General features: G+C 36.3%; 1 protein-coding gene across 1 annotated transcript in view; it reads left to right on the forward strand.

Moving 5' to 3' along the window:
* The window catches only part of TMEM131 (transmembrane protein 131), a 91,442-nt gene that overhangs the window by 14,313 nt on the left and 57,532 nt on the right, over positions 1-19,597 (forward strand). Inside the window, exons 2-3 of the mRNA XM_030278007.4 lie at positions 5,396-5,457; positions 15,653-15,693. Coding sequence (XP_030133867.4) covers positions 5,396-5,457; positions 15,653-15,693 — 103 coding nt within the window. The remainder of the gene's footprint in view (positions 1-5,395; positions 5,458-15,652; positions 15,694-19,597) is intronic.

Raw genomic sequence — 19,597 nt, forward strand, 5'->3', positions numbered from 1 at the left:
AAGATAGGGCACTATTTTTAGAAATGGGAGAAAATTAATTGACTCGATGATACAGGTATCAATCCAGTTTACAAGAAAGAAAACTGGTTTAGACAAGATTTAGGAAAGAAAACAGTTCTTGCAAGCATGTAAGAGAATATATAGAGATCATTAACAGAAAAAATAAATCAATGCGCTGCTATTGAGTAGCTCTTCCAGAGCTAAGTTGTATTTCAGAATAGTATTTTTATAAGTATATCTGCCAGAATATACCTCCCTATTAAAATTAAAAAATTAACAGTGGCTAAAGGAAAGATAAGTGTGCAAAGCCACCTTAAAAATCAGATCTCAGTCAGAGTAGGCCTCATAAACTGTGAGCCATGGAGATTTTTTTGTTGTTGTTATGCACCAAGAGCCTTGGCATATTTACTGCTCTTGCATTACATGCAAATTTATTCTCTTTTGTGTAATTCAGTCACAGCTAAAGACTGGTGTTGGCTAAAGTGATTTTGATATTAAGTTCCTGTTTGCTTTGGAGATGTGTAGGATTTTAAAATTTTCTTGTTTGATGGTTTGTAGGTCTATTTTTCTTGTTTTAACCCCAAAAATGAAAGGCTTGGAAAAGAGACAGTCAAAATAGGAATGTGTTTGAGCAAGATTTCTCCATTAGGTGTATAAACTTGTGAAAAGAGGCTGCTTAAGCTTTGAGGAATTTAAGTTAATTCAGCTACTGTTGGTTTAATTTTTGCCGTGTTAGGTGTTTACTGTCAAGCACTATGATGTTGTTGGAAAGGGAAGGGGAAAGCATTTAGGAATCTGCTGGTAATAATGACTAGATAGTGCTTTCACTGTTCCAGAAAGCTGTGGTTTGGAGACTGGGGGCTATGGTTGTGGTGATTTGTTTTCTTTCGCCATTTTTTAAAGAGTTTGGAATGCTTGGAAAGTGCTGTCAGTAGAACAAGCTGTTCTGCAGCAAGTGGAAAGACTAGGTTCATAGTCTTTTTCTGATATCTTCTATGGGCTTTTCATAGTAAAGCTGACTTAATCAAAGAAGTCGCATTTTAAAGGTTGTAGATTGAAAAGAGAAAATGAAAGAGTATTTTTAGTGTTAGCTTCTATGTATTCTGTTAGTAGTGACCTACTGTCTGAAAAGAGGAAACCAAGAATACACAAGCTAGAAGCTGAAAAAGTTTGACCTGGAAATCATATAATATCCTAGTAGCGAGAGTGACTGAAATTGTTACAGAGTCTCATGAATCTCTTACATTTGCTTTTTGCAGAAGTTGAAAGGATAGAGGTTTTCTCTTGAGAGGAATTTGTGTGTACCTCTCAGATGAAAGTATTCTATTCAGCATAGGTGAAGAGGAAATGAGACTAAAATTCTTCTAGCCTTGAAATCTGCGGATATGAATATGTATTCTTTTCCTTCTTTGGTCCATGAACATTTAAAGTTTGACTAATAGCTATTATAATAAGCCTTCAGGGCTTCAATTGCCTATAGGGTCAGGAAGAAATTATTTTCCTGATGTGTAATTTGGCTTCTTGGCTGCTGATTTGTGCAGTGGCAGATCATGGTGTGACAGCTGAAATGCTTCCTACCCCAAATATTATGTTGTGCCCCTCTTGTAGTAGTCACCAGTCATGGGGCAGGGATGACTGAAATGGCACAGGCAAGTGTTGTTAATTTGCTGCATTTTACTATTCCAGAGTATTAAGGTACTGGCTACAGTATTAGACTGGTAATGGACCATGATGGTATCAGCTTAAGCTTTGGGAAGAAGTTTTCCCAGGGGAAATTGTTAGGGACTTAGCAGAGAACAGTCATCTTCCTCTGTAGCATGGGGAATGGTTCACCTAATAAAGTATGCCCAAGTGATCTCATACTTAATTACTTACAGTGACTCTGCACATTCGTAATAACCTATTGTCTATTGGTGACATACGTATTTTGTGTAAAAGGGCTGTAAAAACTGGTTTTGGGCTTGCATTGCAAGGTTTGTGAACTTGCTTAGGTCAGGTAGCACAATGGCAAAAGATGAGCAACTACTTCTAATTCTGGAACAGGCAAAAAAGTACTGACAAGGGCACTGTCAGCATTTCACATCGAAGAAGACTTTGTAGTCTCTGTGGTCCATGTTGAATGGTTTGAGAGCTGCTCTTAGAGGGATTCGGATGACTCTTTATGACTCGTCAGTGGAGTTTTTTTAAAATATAATTAGTTTTGCCTCATTTGAATCAGGTGGCTTGTTGTTTCATCCTGAGTTGAGAGTCTGAGAAGCCAGTTGCAAAAACAAGCTTTCATCTCATGAGGGTATATGTATTTACTTGCCATTTCCTTACTTTGATGAAATAACCAATAAAGAGAAATGCAGGCTTGCGAGTTAGTCTAAACCAAAATGAAAGGTATAACCACAGCAGCTTCATCACCGTCTTGTTGTGTCCGCTGTGAAATGAACAGCAGCCAGACTTTGCAGTGCATCTGACTTCACCTGGCATTGTCATCTGCTCTCTGAAAACATTTCTTAAATGATATAGCGATGAATAGCAGTTCTATTTAACAGTGTTATCCGCTGAAAATATTCTGTAACATCTGTTGCTTAGTTCATAAGTTGTTGTAAAGATTAAATAACTAAAGAGTGGCTGAAAAAGTGTTAGGGGCTTACAGAAGGTCTGTCTGCATTCAAGATGCTTGGGTGGAAAGCTTGGGCTCATTTCTGGGGCTTCAGTGTGTTTTATCCTTGTGGAAGAATTGTTGCTGCTTTCTGCTCTTTGGACTGATAGTGCATTGTATTTAAATCAGGGAAAAAAGCCTCAAAAATACTAAGAATTTGTGATTAGGTGAAATAGCCTTTTATGTTTTGCTGGTTGTTAATAGATCATTTATATAAAAAGTTGTTTTCTAATGGCTTTTTTTGTTTGAGTCTAATGTTGCAATCAAATGCTGTGTATTCTCTGTTTCCAAACTAGAGATCTAGATAGCAACAGAATGTCAAAAAGTCCAACTTCAGAGGTGCAATTCCTTTTGATTAATAGGAAGGTTTGCTTGTATCTATAATTTTTTCAATTGTGATTGCTGAACTTCTAATAAATCAATTACATGAGAAAACATAATTTCATTCTGTATTTATCCCCAAGTTAAAAATTGAGAATTTTCTCTCTGTGCTAGTTAATCTGTAATTTGGGGTTCTTGTGCAGAGGATAAGCATGGCACTTCTATGAAATCACAATTAGCTGTCATACTCTGCATTTTAACCTAACGTGTCAAAGCTTCATTTTCTTACATCTTGCACTACAATACACTTAGGCTTTTTTTCAGTTATTTTAAAACCAAAATTAGACCATGAAATGAATGTCTTGCATCGTATGTATTGTCAGTTAAATTGAGAAGAATTCACTTGTTCTTTGTTCTGGCATTAAACTTTAATCTGGCAGACCAATTCCAGTAATTTAAGCTTTAAAAGCACAAAATTTCATAAATTGTAGGACTTGATTTTGTAACAGCTCTTCAAATGCTGTTTTAGTTTGTTTGTTTTTTGTTGTTTTTTATTTTAATCTCTTACCCTATGTTCTATATAGCTCTTCAGTATAAATGATTGACCAAACTCCTGATTTTTGGATCAAGGATAACTTTTTGTTTGTTTTGAGTAACATTAAGGTAATAGCAATAAGCACACACAAAAAAATACTAACTTATTGCTGACACTACTGACTAGGATTTCTTATGGCACTGTAAATATTGCAGTGTCAGTGTAAATATTGCAGAATCTGTGTTGTTTATGGGCTCCCCCTTTCTCCTCTATGGTGATTCTCATATTCCACCTGAGCTGGGCTTATTCAGCCTGTGCACGTTAGAATTGTGTGTGTATTATTTGAAAAGTAATTGCATAAAACTTTGTTGTTTGGGATCTTTTAAATTTGTTTCAAGGTTTTTGCATACTAAAAGAGACTTTTGGAGATGATAGCAGCAATCTTTGTCTTACATTAACTTTTACTTTGGGTCATATGAAAGCAAGGTTGTGGAACTTGTGCCTTTAAGGAGAAGATATCAAAATGTGTGGGAAAGTCAGGGATGCAGAATGGAATTTGCAAACAGTGATATGTTAAGTAGCATAGTGAATTTTGGGTACTGAGTGAGGTGTCACCAAAGCAGCCAGTGAGGAAATGTTTGGGACAAATAGATGTCAAAGCTAATGTTTCTCTATGTGGTAGGTGCCTTTACTCCTGTCTACCAAGAGTGCTTTTGTTTTCTGAAAGTACTGGCACTGACACTTTTTTTGTTTAAAGCATCATAGAGTGGCATTGTTCGTGATGTTATAATAAACAAAGATTCAAATGGGATATAAAGGTCTAAGTCTCCCTTTTTCAGACTGGGATTCAAAATCCATCTTCCAGAAGCACACAGTGGGCTTCTGTGTACTGGGAAATCTTTAATTTCTTCCTGTTGAAGTTGTTCATCTTTGTGGAAGGAGAGGAATGTTAAAATTCTCTATTTCATCTAGCATGAATGTTACATGGTAAAGACAGTCATGGAAAAAGGACATGGGGTAGAGGAGGCGTTATTTACAGAACTTTTTTTTTTTTAATACAGTTTTCTCATTTGAGATTGTTGCTGCATTTTGTTCTAAAGACCTCCTTTGTGTGTGTGTGTATGTGAGTAGATTTTTGGGGAAAAAATGTAGAACTCTGAACTTTTCTTTCCTCTTTAAATCATACTCATTCTTGTACAGATTATTATATATACAGGAAGGGCAATGCCCTTATTTCTTGTCTTTAGAAAAAAGTTGAATTCCCTACATTTTAAGAGAAATTGAAAAACGATTGCCTGACCAAACATGTAGAGGAAATTAGTGGAGTGTGTGAGGATCCTTTATTTGACTGAAGAATGAACTTTTCATGGAGTTTAGTCTTATGGTACAAACACTTCTAAACTGTTTTGAATTTTAATATGTTCCTGTCAAGATGGAGAGGATTGTTGCCATGCCAAGGATTAGGCTGCAGTGTGAAGGAGGCTTTCCAGATGTACAGTAAAGATTATGGGTGTAAATGAAACAGAAATTCTGTTTGTGTCTGAACTCTATGTGAGTTTAGATGTATTAAACTCATTTGTTCAGGGACCCAGCCTGTCGTATTTTTTGAACTTTGGAGTTGGCTTGGTACAATCACTCTTTTTCAGGACCCTAGAAGTAATTCCCTTTGGAGTTTACATTTTTAAGATAAAAGACTAATTTGCCAAGAATGGTACTTCTCAAGTAAAGTTAGTGTCACAAACTTGTGTTTGTTATTTTGGTAGATAATGCATTATTATTTTGGTTTGTCATATCTCAGTCTACAAAATGAAGATGTTTACATTTTCCTTCTGATTTAGTAACAAAATGGATTTTTGTTAAATTACTTAATTTTTTGTTTTTCTTTGCAGCTTTCATCCAGTCGGATGGCATAATAGAAATGCTACGTTTTGATGAAGGAGACCTATTGCAGGTATGTAGTCTGAGTAAATTGTCTGATCTAGAAATGTTGCATCTTTTTGATAGCTGCTTTTTGAACTGATGGGTTTGTGGAGTTCTGAAAACAAGCAAGCATTAAGCTCAAGTCCACGGAACCTTTGAAATTTCTAGTTACTTTCAACAGTACTCTTCTGTGTGGCCAGAGATTCTGGTTTCTTGAGGTTTTGTCTTGGCAAAACTCGTGGGTTTTACCACAGGTTCTTCTTTCTTTCTCAGAAAAATTGGGGGATACTTGTGTTTAAGGCTCATCTAGATCTAGAGATGGGATTCAATTGGCTAACTCATCTGTAGGAACTGCAAGTGTTGCAAGATCTACAAACCTAAAGGCAGTTCTTGGGACCAAATTACCACTGGGTTTAAAGGAATTGTAATTACTGCAGTGAAGTAATTGCTGTTGCAAATAGTTGTTTTTCATGAATAATGTTGCCATTCCTGTCAGTTTTCTTTTGGTCTGAGTCAAAACAGAAAAAAAGTTAATTTTAAAGAATATATGCTGAAATTTTGAGATGGTGGTAGTAGCTAGGATGACATACATAGGAACATGGTTTGATACTAGAGCTATGTAGCTGTGAAGTTCTATTGACTAGGATTTCATATGCATGTATTTTGTGGATTGCATGTATGTTAAGAATATTTTTCTTAAAATTCTTTGATAGTCTACTACTTGAAAGGGAGCAGAGGAGGTACTAGTGCAGTGCTTGATTTATAATTCCTATCTCTTGTGTATTTGAGAAAAGTCAATATATGCGTCAACGTATTACATGTATTAAACTTATGATGTTGTCTTTTTTGTTTTTTCCCTGCCTACCAAGTTGTTTAGGTTGTTTTTTTTTTCTTTCTTCAATCCTTAGTCCTTAATGTAACTCAAGAATATCTTACTGTAGATGTTAAGACTGTAATGTACAAGAGTAAGATACTTCAAAATTATGTAAGCTGGTTACAGGAAACATTGCAGTTAAAAACAAATAAGAAACCCCCACTACAAACCCCTCAAAAAACCCCTCCCAAACCCAATGAGAAATTGTTGAATGTTTGATTTAAAACAAAATTTGATTTAAAACAAAAAAAGAGAGACAAAATTTCTGCTAAGTGGTTTGTATGTTTTATGTTATGGTTGTGGCTCTTAAGCCAAACATACCTATATCAGTGAAACCACTTCCTTTTAATGAGAATGATAGCATATATTGCTTTCTCTAGCTTACAGATTATTTGGGTATTTTCATGTAGATATTAATATGGTGGCATCTTGTGACTACTTCCTGCAATTAAAAAAAAAGGCAATTACACTGTTGTGAAACTAGACTTATGTCTTGTGAACAGCAGTTACTAAAGTTTTAAACCTACTGTGCTGTCACTGGCTGTTTCTCTTTTGGGCTTTCCATAAACTGTGATGTAGTAGCAAATCAGTATTGTCTGATATTATGTCACCTTCAGACAAATGTTGTGGGTTTTTTTTTTAATATAAAAAATAACCAATTCAGTACATAAAAAGATTAATAATCATTGAGGTATCAAAGCCATCTCCAGTCTTGGTTTATCTTGACTTCCCCCAAGAATCTGATATCTTTACAGTGGAAGCAAGCTTTTTCTTGTTTGAAAGTTACTTTACAAGTAAAGTAAATCAAATGCCAAACCTTGAATAATTTTATTTTTAGGGATTCCTGCCACTTCCTTCCAGTTAGTGTGGACCCTCTTGATACTGTTTTTTTGTACTAATTTGGAGTACATACTGTTGGTAAAATACTCCTTATGGCTTCTAATCGCACTTTAGGAATTTTGTAAAAAATTAATGTGTTGAAATGTTTGGTTTGACCAGTCTGACTGAAAACTGCTATTTATTGAAAGAGAATAAGTCTTTAAATATTTAAGTAGAAAAGCATTTCATTGGTAAAAATAAACTGACAATGGAAATTTCATGAGCTCATGCTACTGGATAACTAGCAAAAGTAAAGACTGTACTCTCTGGGTGTGGACTTACAGTTTGTGGTTTACAAAGTGCTATACTGAGCAACCTTCTGAGAAAAGTGAGGATTCTATTCTTTAGCATATGTGTTCAGATTTAAGGTTTATCTCTAAATAAATTTATGCTAGTCACATGAATTGGTGCCTTTAAGAACTCAACTTTTTGAACTCTTCAAATAATTCATTTAGATCCTGAACATAGGGTAAGAATAGTATTAATGAAAATGCAATGTAGGGTTTGGGGTTTTTTTCAATAGTAGGTGGTTTGCAGATGTCAGTATAGTTGTTTGGCACTTCAGAGTCATAGACATGGTTGATTGTAAAGGACTTTGGGAGATCATGTATTCATATTTCAGGTGGTGTTGTGTGTAGATACGCTATACCTGGCAGGTGCTTGACTCTGTTCTTAAAGCATCTGTACCTAAGCTGGTTTTGCTGCTGCTTTTTTCTCAAAGGTATGTGTACTTGGGTTTTTTGTTAGGTTGTTTTGCCTCTTCATCATGATAATTTTGTGCTGAAATCTATCTACAGCTTCTTCATGCAAGTTTTTTACAACACTCTAAATTTACTGGATTTTTATTTATCACTACTTAAAGTGTAGCGTTTATTTGAGATATTGTGCTCAGAGAGAGGACAGTGTAGTTCCTTCCCTGTCTAGTAACGCTTGTTTTAGTAATGCCAAAATGAGTTGTAAGTTTTGACAGAATTTTGTTTGCTCATATAGTTTGTATTTCACTGTACTTTCCAGGCACATTTTTTTCTTTAGTGTGCTATCAGTTATTCCCTTGCCAGTTTTAGATTTAAGCTCTCCTTCAGCTGAACTTTGCTACGTCAGTGTCAGGCCATCCCCTCCATGTGTTGTCCTGATTATTTGAACCCTTGTCCAGACCTGACAGATGCTTCGTGTCTCTGACAATGATGTCATCTGCAACTATTAGTAGGGCTGAAATAAACTACAACTGTTACTTTTAATAATTTGTCCTTTCATGTTAAGCCAACATACTAGCTCACTTTTTGAGGACTTTACTTTGGAAAATGAATGGTAAATGAATATTTATTTTTCAGAGCAAAGTCTTCTTTTTTAATTCAGACTGTTTGAAAAGTACTTCTGTTTATGTAGTAGTATTTTTTAAGTAGTGTTTTGCTAAAGTAAGAAAGGAAAGTGGTAAGACTTTTCAGTGAAATTATCTTAACATGAATCTGCCACAAAGTCATAAGTGTTTGCAACCATTTTTCACAGGTAAACTCCTAGAAATTATTTTACTGATAATTGCTGGTTTGCAGACTAGCTGAAATAGTGGGAATAAAGAAAGCCTTATACTTATATATTTAATACATATTGCTGTCTTTGTTCATAAACTGCTGTAAACTGCTTGTTGCAAAGACTGATAGCGAGAATTACAATGGCCCTACATGACAAAGAGACGGGACCTTAGTATTATTTGTAGTGGCTTTGTAACACAGAAGACATGAAACCAAATTACCTTTGTAGGATTCAGCTGTGTTGATCTCTTATGGGTGGAAGTTTAGTATTTTCTGCATGATCTATACTTCATTCTCAGTGGCACAGCAAAGAATTCTCTTAACACAAGTGGCAAGATTTCAGTTCTGGTGTATCAGCAATGGTGTTTTCAGGGAGTAAAGTCTAAGCGTGTTTTTTAACAAACTCTTATTTTCATGCTGGATATTAACTTTTTAAAGGGATTTTATGTGATCTCCATTGATGTCTGTGTAGCCAAAGTATTTAGGAATACAGGCTCATAGGTGGGCAGTAAAGTGGCTGGACCATTGACCTTGATGGATGTATTCTACAGGACAGAGTTCAGCTGGCTGTTGGTTGCCTATGATGGAGCTTGGAACTGAGGACAGCATTGCTCATTGTTGTCTTTAGCAGCCTGGTTGGTGGCATGGAGAGTACTCTCAGTGAGTTTAGAGATGATACCAAATCGATCAAAGTAGCTGTTACACTGGAAGGCAAGGCTGCTATTCAGGGGGCCTTTGGCAGGCTGACAGGAACCCTGTGACCTTCAGCTCAGACAAATGCAAGGCCTGCACCTGAGAGGGAGCAACCCTGTGTGACAGGATAGGCTGGGCCGTGGCAGCAGCACTGCAGAAAAGACATAGGGGGGTTCTGAGAGCAAACAGGTTGAACATAAGTTGTCCATGTGCTGTTGTAGCAAAGACAACTGCCAGCCTACTGAATTGTGAACAATTGTGGACCCAGAAGATAAAGGGTGTGATTTTTTCCCCCTCCTGTTGGGCTGCAGCTGAGTATTGTGTCCAGTCTGGGCTACCCAGTGTGAAGAAGGCACTGCTATACTGGAGCAGGCACAGCAGAGTAATACACGATGGTCGGGGGCTGGGCTGGAAGGCTTCTCATGTTAGGATGTATTTTTTCAGCTATTAGGAGAAAAGACCAAGAGGAAAACTGGTTGCTGTGGGCAATGTGGAATTAACAGGAACCAGATTTTTCATTGTGTGCAGTGAAATGATGAGTAGCTTTGGATACAGATTTCCATGCAAGAAAAAAAAAAAGACTTTTAATCTTGAGGATGTTCGAACACTGGACCAGGTTATTAAAAGGAGTTGTAAATTTTCTGTCTTACGAGATACCCAAAACATGATGGCCCAAAGCTCACCTGCACTAATGAGATCTCCACCAAGCAGCAGCTGACTAGATGGCCTCTGGAGCTTTCTTTCGCATGTGTGTGACTATAACGGAGTAAGACTCATGTTAGTTCATTGCCATGGCTTATGAGCAGCTGAAGTTCTTCTCCTTGTACTGGAAGAGTTGCCATCCCCAGGCTTTAGATTAAAAATAATTGGTGCTCAGGAGTGACTATTGCAAAGCCAGTATCAACAGCTGTTGCATCAGCTACAGTCAACTGATGAGGGTTTTGTTTCCTTATGTGAGTTTGGGTCATGAAAGACCAAGGCAAGAATGACTTCAGTCCACTTTCAGCTAGCTTTCAGATTACAGCATTCGTTTTTTCATTACCTCGAGTGAGATATATCTCATTAATTAAGTTTATTTTAATTATACTAACTTTTAGCATACAGCTCATGAAGATTTAAGCTGCCATTTGTGTATCACTTTTGTAGCTATCTCTCAACATTTAGTTGCAAGCAGCACATACCTCTTCTACAATAAAGACCCAACTAATGAAATAGCGAGATGTAAAATTTTAACTGCAATAGTATTTTAAATTGGTGTGGATACTCTCTTGTGTAGGAATATAGAAAACTTTGGTTGTTGAAAATTTTGTTAATATTAAAGAAATATATTTGGTGTTGGAAATCCCAGGTCTTGAACCCCAAGAGGGTCTGCCTCCTTGCATTGCCCCAGATGTCCTTGTTGAAGACTTCTGAGTTCTACTTTAGTTGCTTAAACATAGGTAGCCAGTGCTATTTGAGATGTCCTGGACTGTCCTGGGCCTCTACATGGACCTGGCAGATGTGGCACAGGGTGTAGGAGAAACTGTGTCCTTCTGGATGTCAGTCTGGGACCAGGCAGGCTGCCCTAGGACATTTATCTCAAGTGGCAGCAGATGCCTATGTTTAGATGACTGAATGTAGTGCTAGGTAATATGACCTCTTACCAAGAAGTGAAGAATAGCTATTATAACAAATTGATGAGACATTAAAATTAACTTGGTGGTTGTGACTGTTTCTTTGTTTACTGGGATTTTTTATTCTTATGTTCTGGCTGAAGTTAACAGCCGTGGGTATTTCTTTAGAGATGGCCTTCGGACTGTAAGGTATGGATTTTGATTCTCCATGTATGCAAGATTATTGTCTGGTGTCTTCCATAATTATACTTTAAAGTCTACTTTGAGATACAGATTCTCAGTGAAATCTGTCTTGAGAATATAACCCTGTGGAGAGAAAATGTTCTTAAATCTTGAAACGTGTTGTTGGCTGACTGCCTTCAAATTTTCTAGCTCACTGTGTGCAAGTTCTCTCAAGATCTTTATACTGAAATCCCTTGATTTATAGTTTAATCTTACTAGGGTTATGTAAGAGATTGAATTAAGGCATGATACTGCTAGGAGCAACAGCCTAAATGTTATCTGCTGTATTTAAATTGAAAAAAATTTAAAAAGAATCATCTATCTTCAAGTCTTGAACACAGCCTGTTGGGTGGAAGGATCATAAATGCCCAGTACTGGTAAAAGTGGTGATTTTCCCCTTTCTCACTTTTTTCCCACTCAGTTGTACTGATCTTAGGTTTTGTTGTTAGGCATTTGGATTGGGAAATTAATCCAATTGAAGGAATTTTTTCCTGTAACTTATTATATATCTTGAAATATTAATAGTGTACACATGCATTGTACTTCCTGACCTGTACATTGCAATATTTTGTTATTTGTAAGATAAGATAAGATTTAATAAATGTTTCATATAAATCATATTTTGCTAATTCTGCTCTTTTACAATGTATCCTTTATGGAAGAAAATACTAAGCTGTATTTTTTAAAAAGCATAGTTTTATTTCTCTTTACTGATAAATCAACAGTATTAAGCAAAGCCTATACAATAAAGAATGGATTGATCAGGTACATGGCTTTAGTTCCTGACAGTTTTGTGCAGTCACACAGGAAAAATAGCAGGCCAGACTGCAGTACAGTAGGTCCACAATTATACCTAGAGATCAAATAAAAAAAAAAAAAAAATAAGTGTTTAGGGCTTGTAACTGAAGACAGTTGTATGTTTTTGTTTACTGCATGACTTGAAAGACTGACGTGTAATAAAAATGAGTGGTAATTATAGAAACTGCCACATGAGATTTATTTTTGGGTTAGTTCCATGATGCTATAGTTGCTGAAGTTGGTATGCTGTTTCTTTGCTCTTGATTGACACTGATCCAAAAAACAAACTTTAAAAACCCCAGCAAAAACCAACACAACAAAATATTCACAAAAACAATCAGAGTAAAAAAAAGCAAGCAACTCCTGCTCATAAAGCAGAAGGTGTAATTAAAATGAATTTATAATATTGCTGTGTTTAATGGACATCTGAAAGCAAAAAGCAAGCATTTCTTTGTAAGCATGAGTATTTGATGGATTTTTGCTCTTAAATATATCTCAGAAATACCAGTCTTAGCAGACTGATTTATGATTTTAAATCTGATCTATAGATATTCAACTTAATATTTTCATAGCAAATCAGTAATTTCAGAATATAGAGGTAAACCTTGGGTGTGCAGTCAGATAATTCAAGTCCCAACAGTTAACTACAGCCATGGCGATGCAGTAGTTGCACTTTTGTCAATTATGAATATTTCCATTTATTTCTGCATTTTTTCTGGAGTTAAATTTGATCTCCACTACCCTCTGTCTAAAAGTTGGCCTGGGTGGGATCTTATACTGAGTCTAATCTTAGTGCTATTGACAGCCAATTATGATGCTTAAGAGTACGTATAACAACTTTCTGTATTAAATTATTTAATACTTAATAGAATATGCTGTCTTGTTGGAGCCAAAGCTAGTTGTCAAGGATGGGACAGTGCTGGTAATGGCTATTTTAGTTTCCCTATCATACGATCTGAACCTGTTAGTTCCATCATCTGACTGTCAGGTAACTGCTGGTAACTTAATTATGTGCCTTAGTTCTGTTTTGAAAGAAAAAAACCCTTCATTGTTGAAAGAAATGTTTTATTTCATTTTAATGATGAACGTGCTTTTAAGGACATTGGTAAAGATTACAAGGTTTAAAAACATTTTTGTATACCTGTTAATTTAACAGAGTAACTCTGGTGTTGTGGTTTAACTCCAGCTGGAAGCTCAGTCTCACACAGCTGCTTGCTTTCGCCCATGGGATGGCATGGGGGAGGGAAATCTGAAGAGTAAAAGTGAGAAAACTTGTGGGATAAGATAGAGACACTTCAATAGGTAAAGCAAAATAAAGAAATCACGAAATTATAATCTCAGAATATTCTCAGTTGGGAGGGACCACAAGGATCAATGAGTCAAACTCTTGGCTCTGCACAGGACAGCCCCAAGATTCACACCATGTGCTTGAGAGCAGTTTCCAAACACTTCTTAAATGCCTATTGTTGTGCCAAACCATCCTTTGGGTGAAGAACCTTTTCCTAATATGGAATCTAAACCTTCCCAAAGACATGCTCTCACAGAAGTCATATACCCACTGTCCTCTCTCAATCCGTGAGTTTTCTCACGGTTGAATTGAGAAAATAATGTGTGGCAGTTTAAAACTAGGTTTGCCTTTGCCTTTCAGTCTGAGGAAAATACAAGGTATGGAAGGAAGAGATCTGCCTTTTTGTGTTTAATTTCTTTAGTGTTCAGGGCTAATTAACTTGTTAATTAGCAGTACTTCCTAGAAAGTGTTAGACAGAATATTTTGTACCTTAAGCATTCCTCACTTAACTAAAACTGATTTTAAATTTCTTCCTTCTTCATTTTAATTGAACTTCTCTTACAGCCCGTTGTAAATTGTTTCTGAGTAGTAAATATTTACCTGTATCTTACTGGAAATAGAAAATGGAGTGTGGCATCAGAAGTAAAGAAGCTGAACTAAAAGCTTATTCAGTATATGAGTAGTATACTTTAGCTAGGAGAACATGGAAATATGTGTAAGGTTTTTTTTCTGTTCAGTAAATTAATGGTGTTTCAACGAAGATTAAGAAATTAACTGATTTCCTAATTACAGTACAAATTACAGTAGTAGGTAAATTTAAAGGAAAGCTTGCTGACTTTCAAATTACAGTAACAAAGTTTAAAACAACTTTGCTTGTTTTGTAGTCTTCACTGAAGAAAAACTGCACTGATTATTCTGTACTATAAAATGTAATTTCATATGAACCCCTTCTTGCAATATCCTTTAAGCAAGGCAGTCTGACTCCCTTTTTTACAGGGTTTAAACAAAAAAAAAATCTAATGAATGCTCTGTGTTGCCTTTCAAAATTGCAAATAAATCCTCAAGTTACAAACAGATTAGCTTTGTTTTAAAATGGTAAATAATACACTTTCAGCTTTCTTTAGTTTGATGCAAATTGGAGAGTGAATAAACCAAATAAATTCATTTTTAATCTGGAACACTACTTAGAGTTACAATCCAGAATTGATCCTTGACATGAATCAAACATTAATGTTTGTAGACTCGGTGATTTAATAGGAGTGATTATAAAATTTCCAAAAAGTGTCTCCAAATAGCAAAATCAAATTACTCTATTAAAGGAATCTATATTTTATGTAAAGACAATTTTTAAGAAAATATTTTTAAAAATACTTTTAGCTTAGAAAAAAGAAAGAAACAAAGTGTAATTTTTAGCGGAAATAGAAATCAGTGAAGTGTCCAGCAAAAGTGACTTGCTTTTTAGTTCTGACATGTGATAAAAGTTTGCATTCCCCTTGCAAATGAGTGACATCCTTGTACTGGAGGTGAACTGGTCAAGGTGCACTATGGACTTCATCAGACCTGTGAGCTTTCTTCCCACTCTCAGGAGATAAGTATTCTAGTTGGCCATGAAATGTCTTTAAGAGGATGACTAAAATCCTCAGTTTGATCTCCAGATCCTGTGGGAAGACAGAATTTTCCAAGTCTGGTATGCTTTAACATTAGCTGTACCAGGACACTGCGTACGCAGCCTTCTAAACCAGCTGGTCGTTCTTAGGCAAGAGTAAACTAATTGGAAGTCCCTAGACAAGCTAACCTCCTAGTTTTCAGGTAATTAACTGAAATGTCCAGCAGAGTGGAAGAAAGGGTATGAATAATAGAGGCTAGAAGATCATTAGCAGAGAAGGAGATGATGTTTCCTAGTCAAATGGAGATTATAGCCTTCTTTGTTCTCTAGGTGTTAAATTACATCAATGAGATAATTGGCGGACTTTTCCTTGTAGTTTGTTTCTTACATCTATCTATGCTAGATTTTTCTTTTGATCCATACAGTGTTATAATTTCCTGGACTTTTTTCTTCTCTCAGTTATTAGGTTGCTAAGTTTCTGCTTGTTTTCTAGTTTGTGGACATTACTACCACAATTCTTGTCCAAGGCCAAACTTCATTTCTTGAATTGGAAAAAGCCATTTTACATTTTCAGCTCCAGTTCAGAACTTCTGCTTTTTACTTTCAAGCTCTGATTTACCAACTTATTGCAGTTGCCAGATTGTTTGGTTGGGTTTTTTATCTTGCTGGTGGTAAAATGCTGTTGGCCTCTTCAATTTAAGTTTTTTTTTTTTTTCTTTTACAGACTGAGACAACGTTAGGCCTCAGTTCATATCAACAGAAAAGGTAAGCATCTTTCTGAAAGTTTAATACAGACTTTAGGTGTAAGATTTGTGATGCTTTTCATAGGAATAATAACAGTTTTAGTGTAAAAAAGATCTAATACAAACCATGTGATTTTTTCCAATTATTTTTCTCATACAGAGGAAATGAAACTAAGATGTGAGATAGTTTTTAATATTGAATGGCTCAATCATAGAATGGTTTGGGTTTGAAGGGACCTTGAAGATAAGCTAGTTCCATCTCTCTGCCATGGGCTGGGTTCCTGTCCCTCCCTACCTTACCAATAAAGAATTCCTTCCTAATATCTCATCTAAACCTTCCCTCTTTCAGTTTAAAGCCCTTTCCTCCTTGTCCTAACACTAAATGACCATCTGAAAAGTCCCTCTCCACTTCTCTAGTAGCCTGTTTTGGGTACTGGGATGTGCTTTAAATTCACCTCAGAGCCTTCTCTTCCTCAGGCTGATTAGCCCCAACTCTCCCAGCCTGTCTTTGTAGGAGAGGTGCTTTGTTCTTCTGATCATCTTTGTGGCCCTTCATGAGGAAGAAACTTCACAAGTGGAATAAAAAAATGAAGAATTTTGATTCATTTTGTAATACATACCACAGAATAATTCTGTGTAATTAAACTGAGAGTTGTCTGCTTGTAGATTTTTTAAAAATTGTTTTCTGTAGTTTCTTGTATTGAGGAGAAAGTTCGCCTACTTAAAAAATTCTTGATGCACACTTTGAAGAAAAACTTGTTATTTTTGGCAGATTCTTCCCGGCATTCCTTTGTCCCATCATAAAATCATTAAGGTTGGAAAAGACCTCCAAGATCACCAACTCTTACCTTCAGCCATGTGCCACCATGCCCACTGAGCCACATCACAGAGTTGTACATCTCCTCATTTTGTGATGGGGATGTCATGTCTTCCCTAGGGAGGTGTTACAGTACTCAACCACAAGATGACTTTTTCCTGAATATCCAACCTGAATCTCCCTGGCACAGCTTGAGGCCATTTCCTTTTGTTCTGTCTCTGGTTGCCTGGGAGGAGTCTGACCCCTACATGGCTACAACCTCCTTTCAGGTGGTTGTAGGGAACAGTGAGGTCACCTCTGAGCCTCCTTTTCTCCAGACCAGACAACCCATGACCCTGTGTTGTCCTCTCCTGTCCTGAAGACATAATCTGTTACTGAAGACTTTGCCATGTATGATATCTGAGAAGGAAAACAAGTGGCCTCATTTTTCTCTGGTCCCTAATTTTTCTCTGAAGAATCATCAGATATTCTTGTTTGTTTAATGAGTGCATTGAACAGTAATAATCAAGCTTGTTTCTTGCACAGTAGCATTCAGCAAACTGTCACAGTGCATTTTCAGTAACTACATTTATGTTTTTTCCATGACCTGTTTTCTGTTCCTTTTCAGGAAATCTAGTACAAGAATTTCTCATTTTGAATGAGTTCCTATTTCACGATGTGTATAGTTGCTTAATTGTGGGCTTAAGAGCCTTCTTTTTGCACGTTTTGAAAACTCTATGAAATCTCCAGCTGTGGATAGGAATGCAAACAGCTGTAGTTACATGCTGCAGTATGTCAGATGGCAAATATGAGAACATGAGTTTATGGGAATGACAGTTGAACAAAAGATAACAATGATTAGTGTGTTTCTGTGTCTTGGATATAGCTAGATCTTATGGAGAGTCTTTAAATGGAATAGTATCTTGTTTAAATCATGAAATCTCAATGGCAGAAAGTGTCTATATTGACATCTATAGATTTGGTGTTTTCCCAGAGAACAACTGAATTTGTTGGTTCTTGAGATTGAGGCCACAGACTAGATTGCTTACAGGATTTTTAAATTTTAATTTCTCAGCTAAGAAAATGGCTTTCTGTATTGGAAACTTCAGTGCTCTAGAGTGTGTTCTATTAAAACACTGGTTTAGATCTCTGAAAAGAAATAGTCGGTTCCACTTAAGAGTGCAAACCTATTTGAAGTTCAGTCACAATGTGATGAAGGTCTGCATCACAAGTTCTCTGACACCATGGCACATAGCAACTGCCAAATTTGCTTTCTGTTTTTCTCTCTAACTGCTTTTACTGGTTTTGAATTAATCTTTGCTTTAAGTACTTTTCTAGGTGATTTTTTTCCATGGCATTGCTAAAAATAATACTTCTCTAGATGACTTGTCTTTCCTTGTCCTTATTAGAGATTATTTCTTCTTTTTGGTATAGCTTGCCAGTATTTTTTCCCTATTTAGACAGCTTATTCAGTTCTCTGATCTACAGTTTAGAACTAAGTGGAAGGAGGGAAATGAACTAGCAATTTAATTTGTTTTGTTCATGCCCATGGTCAGGTTATAGTGCATCTATTCAAGTTTCTCCCTGTTCTTTCCCCAGACACTCCCCCTTGAGAATACTTAGCTTTGAACTTTGTTACGAATGTGTTTTCCTGATATAAGGTTAATATTGACATATCTGAGCCAGCTACTTTCTGGGTAGTTTATGAAAAAAAAAAGCTTGCTCGTCTTTTCATTAATCTGCATTTTTGGCAGCAGCTTCTGCTAGATACTGAAGTGGTCAATTGTTTTGTGGGAGTTCAGTTTCTCACTGAACCTGTGATTAATACCCCATTTCTTTAAAAAATTATAGTTTTAAAAATTAAAATATCTTTTCTGATACATGTAGCTTAGCCTTATTTTTAAATTTTCACAAGTTGTGGATGCACTCAGGTTACTTACAGAACATTTTTTTAGCTCGAAAAGTCTGCAGTGGCCCTTTCGAGGATTCTGGCACAAAAATTACCCACTGTGAAGAATTGGCCAATTTGTTACTTTAAAGGTTCACATGGTTATTTTTAGATATGCTTTTATTTGATTTTGTGCTAATGGAAATAAAGTAGCAGCTTTCAAAGAGTTCTTGTTGCTAAACAAAATCATGAAAAGCTGTTTCACAGCTTAATTCTGCTGTCTTTATTTCTTTACAATTTATGGCACAAGAGAGGAAATAAAACCCTTTAAACAACTGCTGAAGTCATGTGGGAAAAATTACATGTGGAGTATGCTTAGATTTGAATTTTCTGCAGTAGCAATTAAAGATGTTACAGATAAGATTCCACAGAGCGCATACTCCTACAGAAATCCCAGAACAGCTAGAAAGGTAAAGTGAGGATACGGAGAGACAGTTGCTGTCCAACTTCGCAGAAGTCTTTAAATACTGTATTTGACAAGCCTTTTCTTCATCTCCAAATGCAAAGATGTGCATTGATTATCTAAAATTGAGTGCCTAGTACTCTGAGAAACAGCAAAGCATTATGGAAGTGCTGAAGAATATCATTAAGACAGAAGAATATTGTGACTTAGCACCGATGGACGCCCGTATCAGCTGCAGAGTTTGCAGGCATTGCTGTTTTGACCATGTTTATGACAGCATCTGTGACATATACTATTGAGACATGAAGCTGCATTTCAGTGAATTGCATCTGGGTCGCAGCAGTATCTTAGTAGTTGAGGTAAATGTCCACTCAGATACAGCATGGATGGAGCAGGGAGGATAATGACTCTACTGGGCACTATGTGTAGTTCACTCTCAAGTCTCATTTTTAAAATCAAAATTCTTGCAGAGGGAAAAAGATGCTGAGAACATTTACATTATGGCCAGTTATTAGTCTGCTGGTCCTTGTTGGCAGATATCAGCAGTCCTCTCTTCCAGAGGACTTCTTCTTTTGTTTTTCATGTTGTTCTTATTGTGTTTAAAAGTTAGAAAACTTGGAGGGGTAGGGAAGGAAAAATGTTTAAATTTTGATATAAGACCGGGAGCCATATTTCTACATGCATACAATAGTAATTAACTTAATGTTATTATGCTGTAAAGTTGCCCTACCCATGGGTGTATCCAGCCTTTAGTGAGCAAGTGCCCAGCAGAGCAGACA

The sequence above is a fragment of the Taeniopygia guttata genome, chromosome 1 (genome assembly GCF_048771995.1).
Source record: "Taeniopygia guttata chromosome 1, bTaeGut7.mat, whole genome shotgun sequence".
NCBI classification, from domain to species: domain Eukaryota; kingdom Metazoa; phylum Chordata; class Aves; order Passeriformes; family Estrildidae; genus Taeniopygia; species Taeniopygia guttata.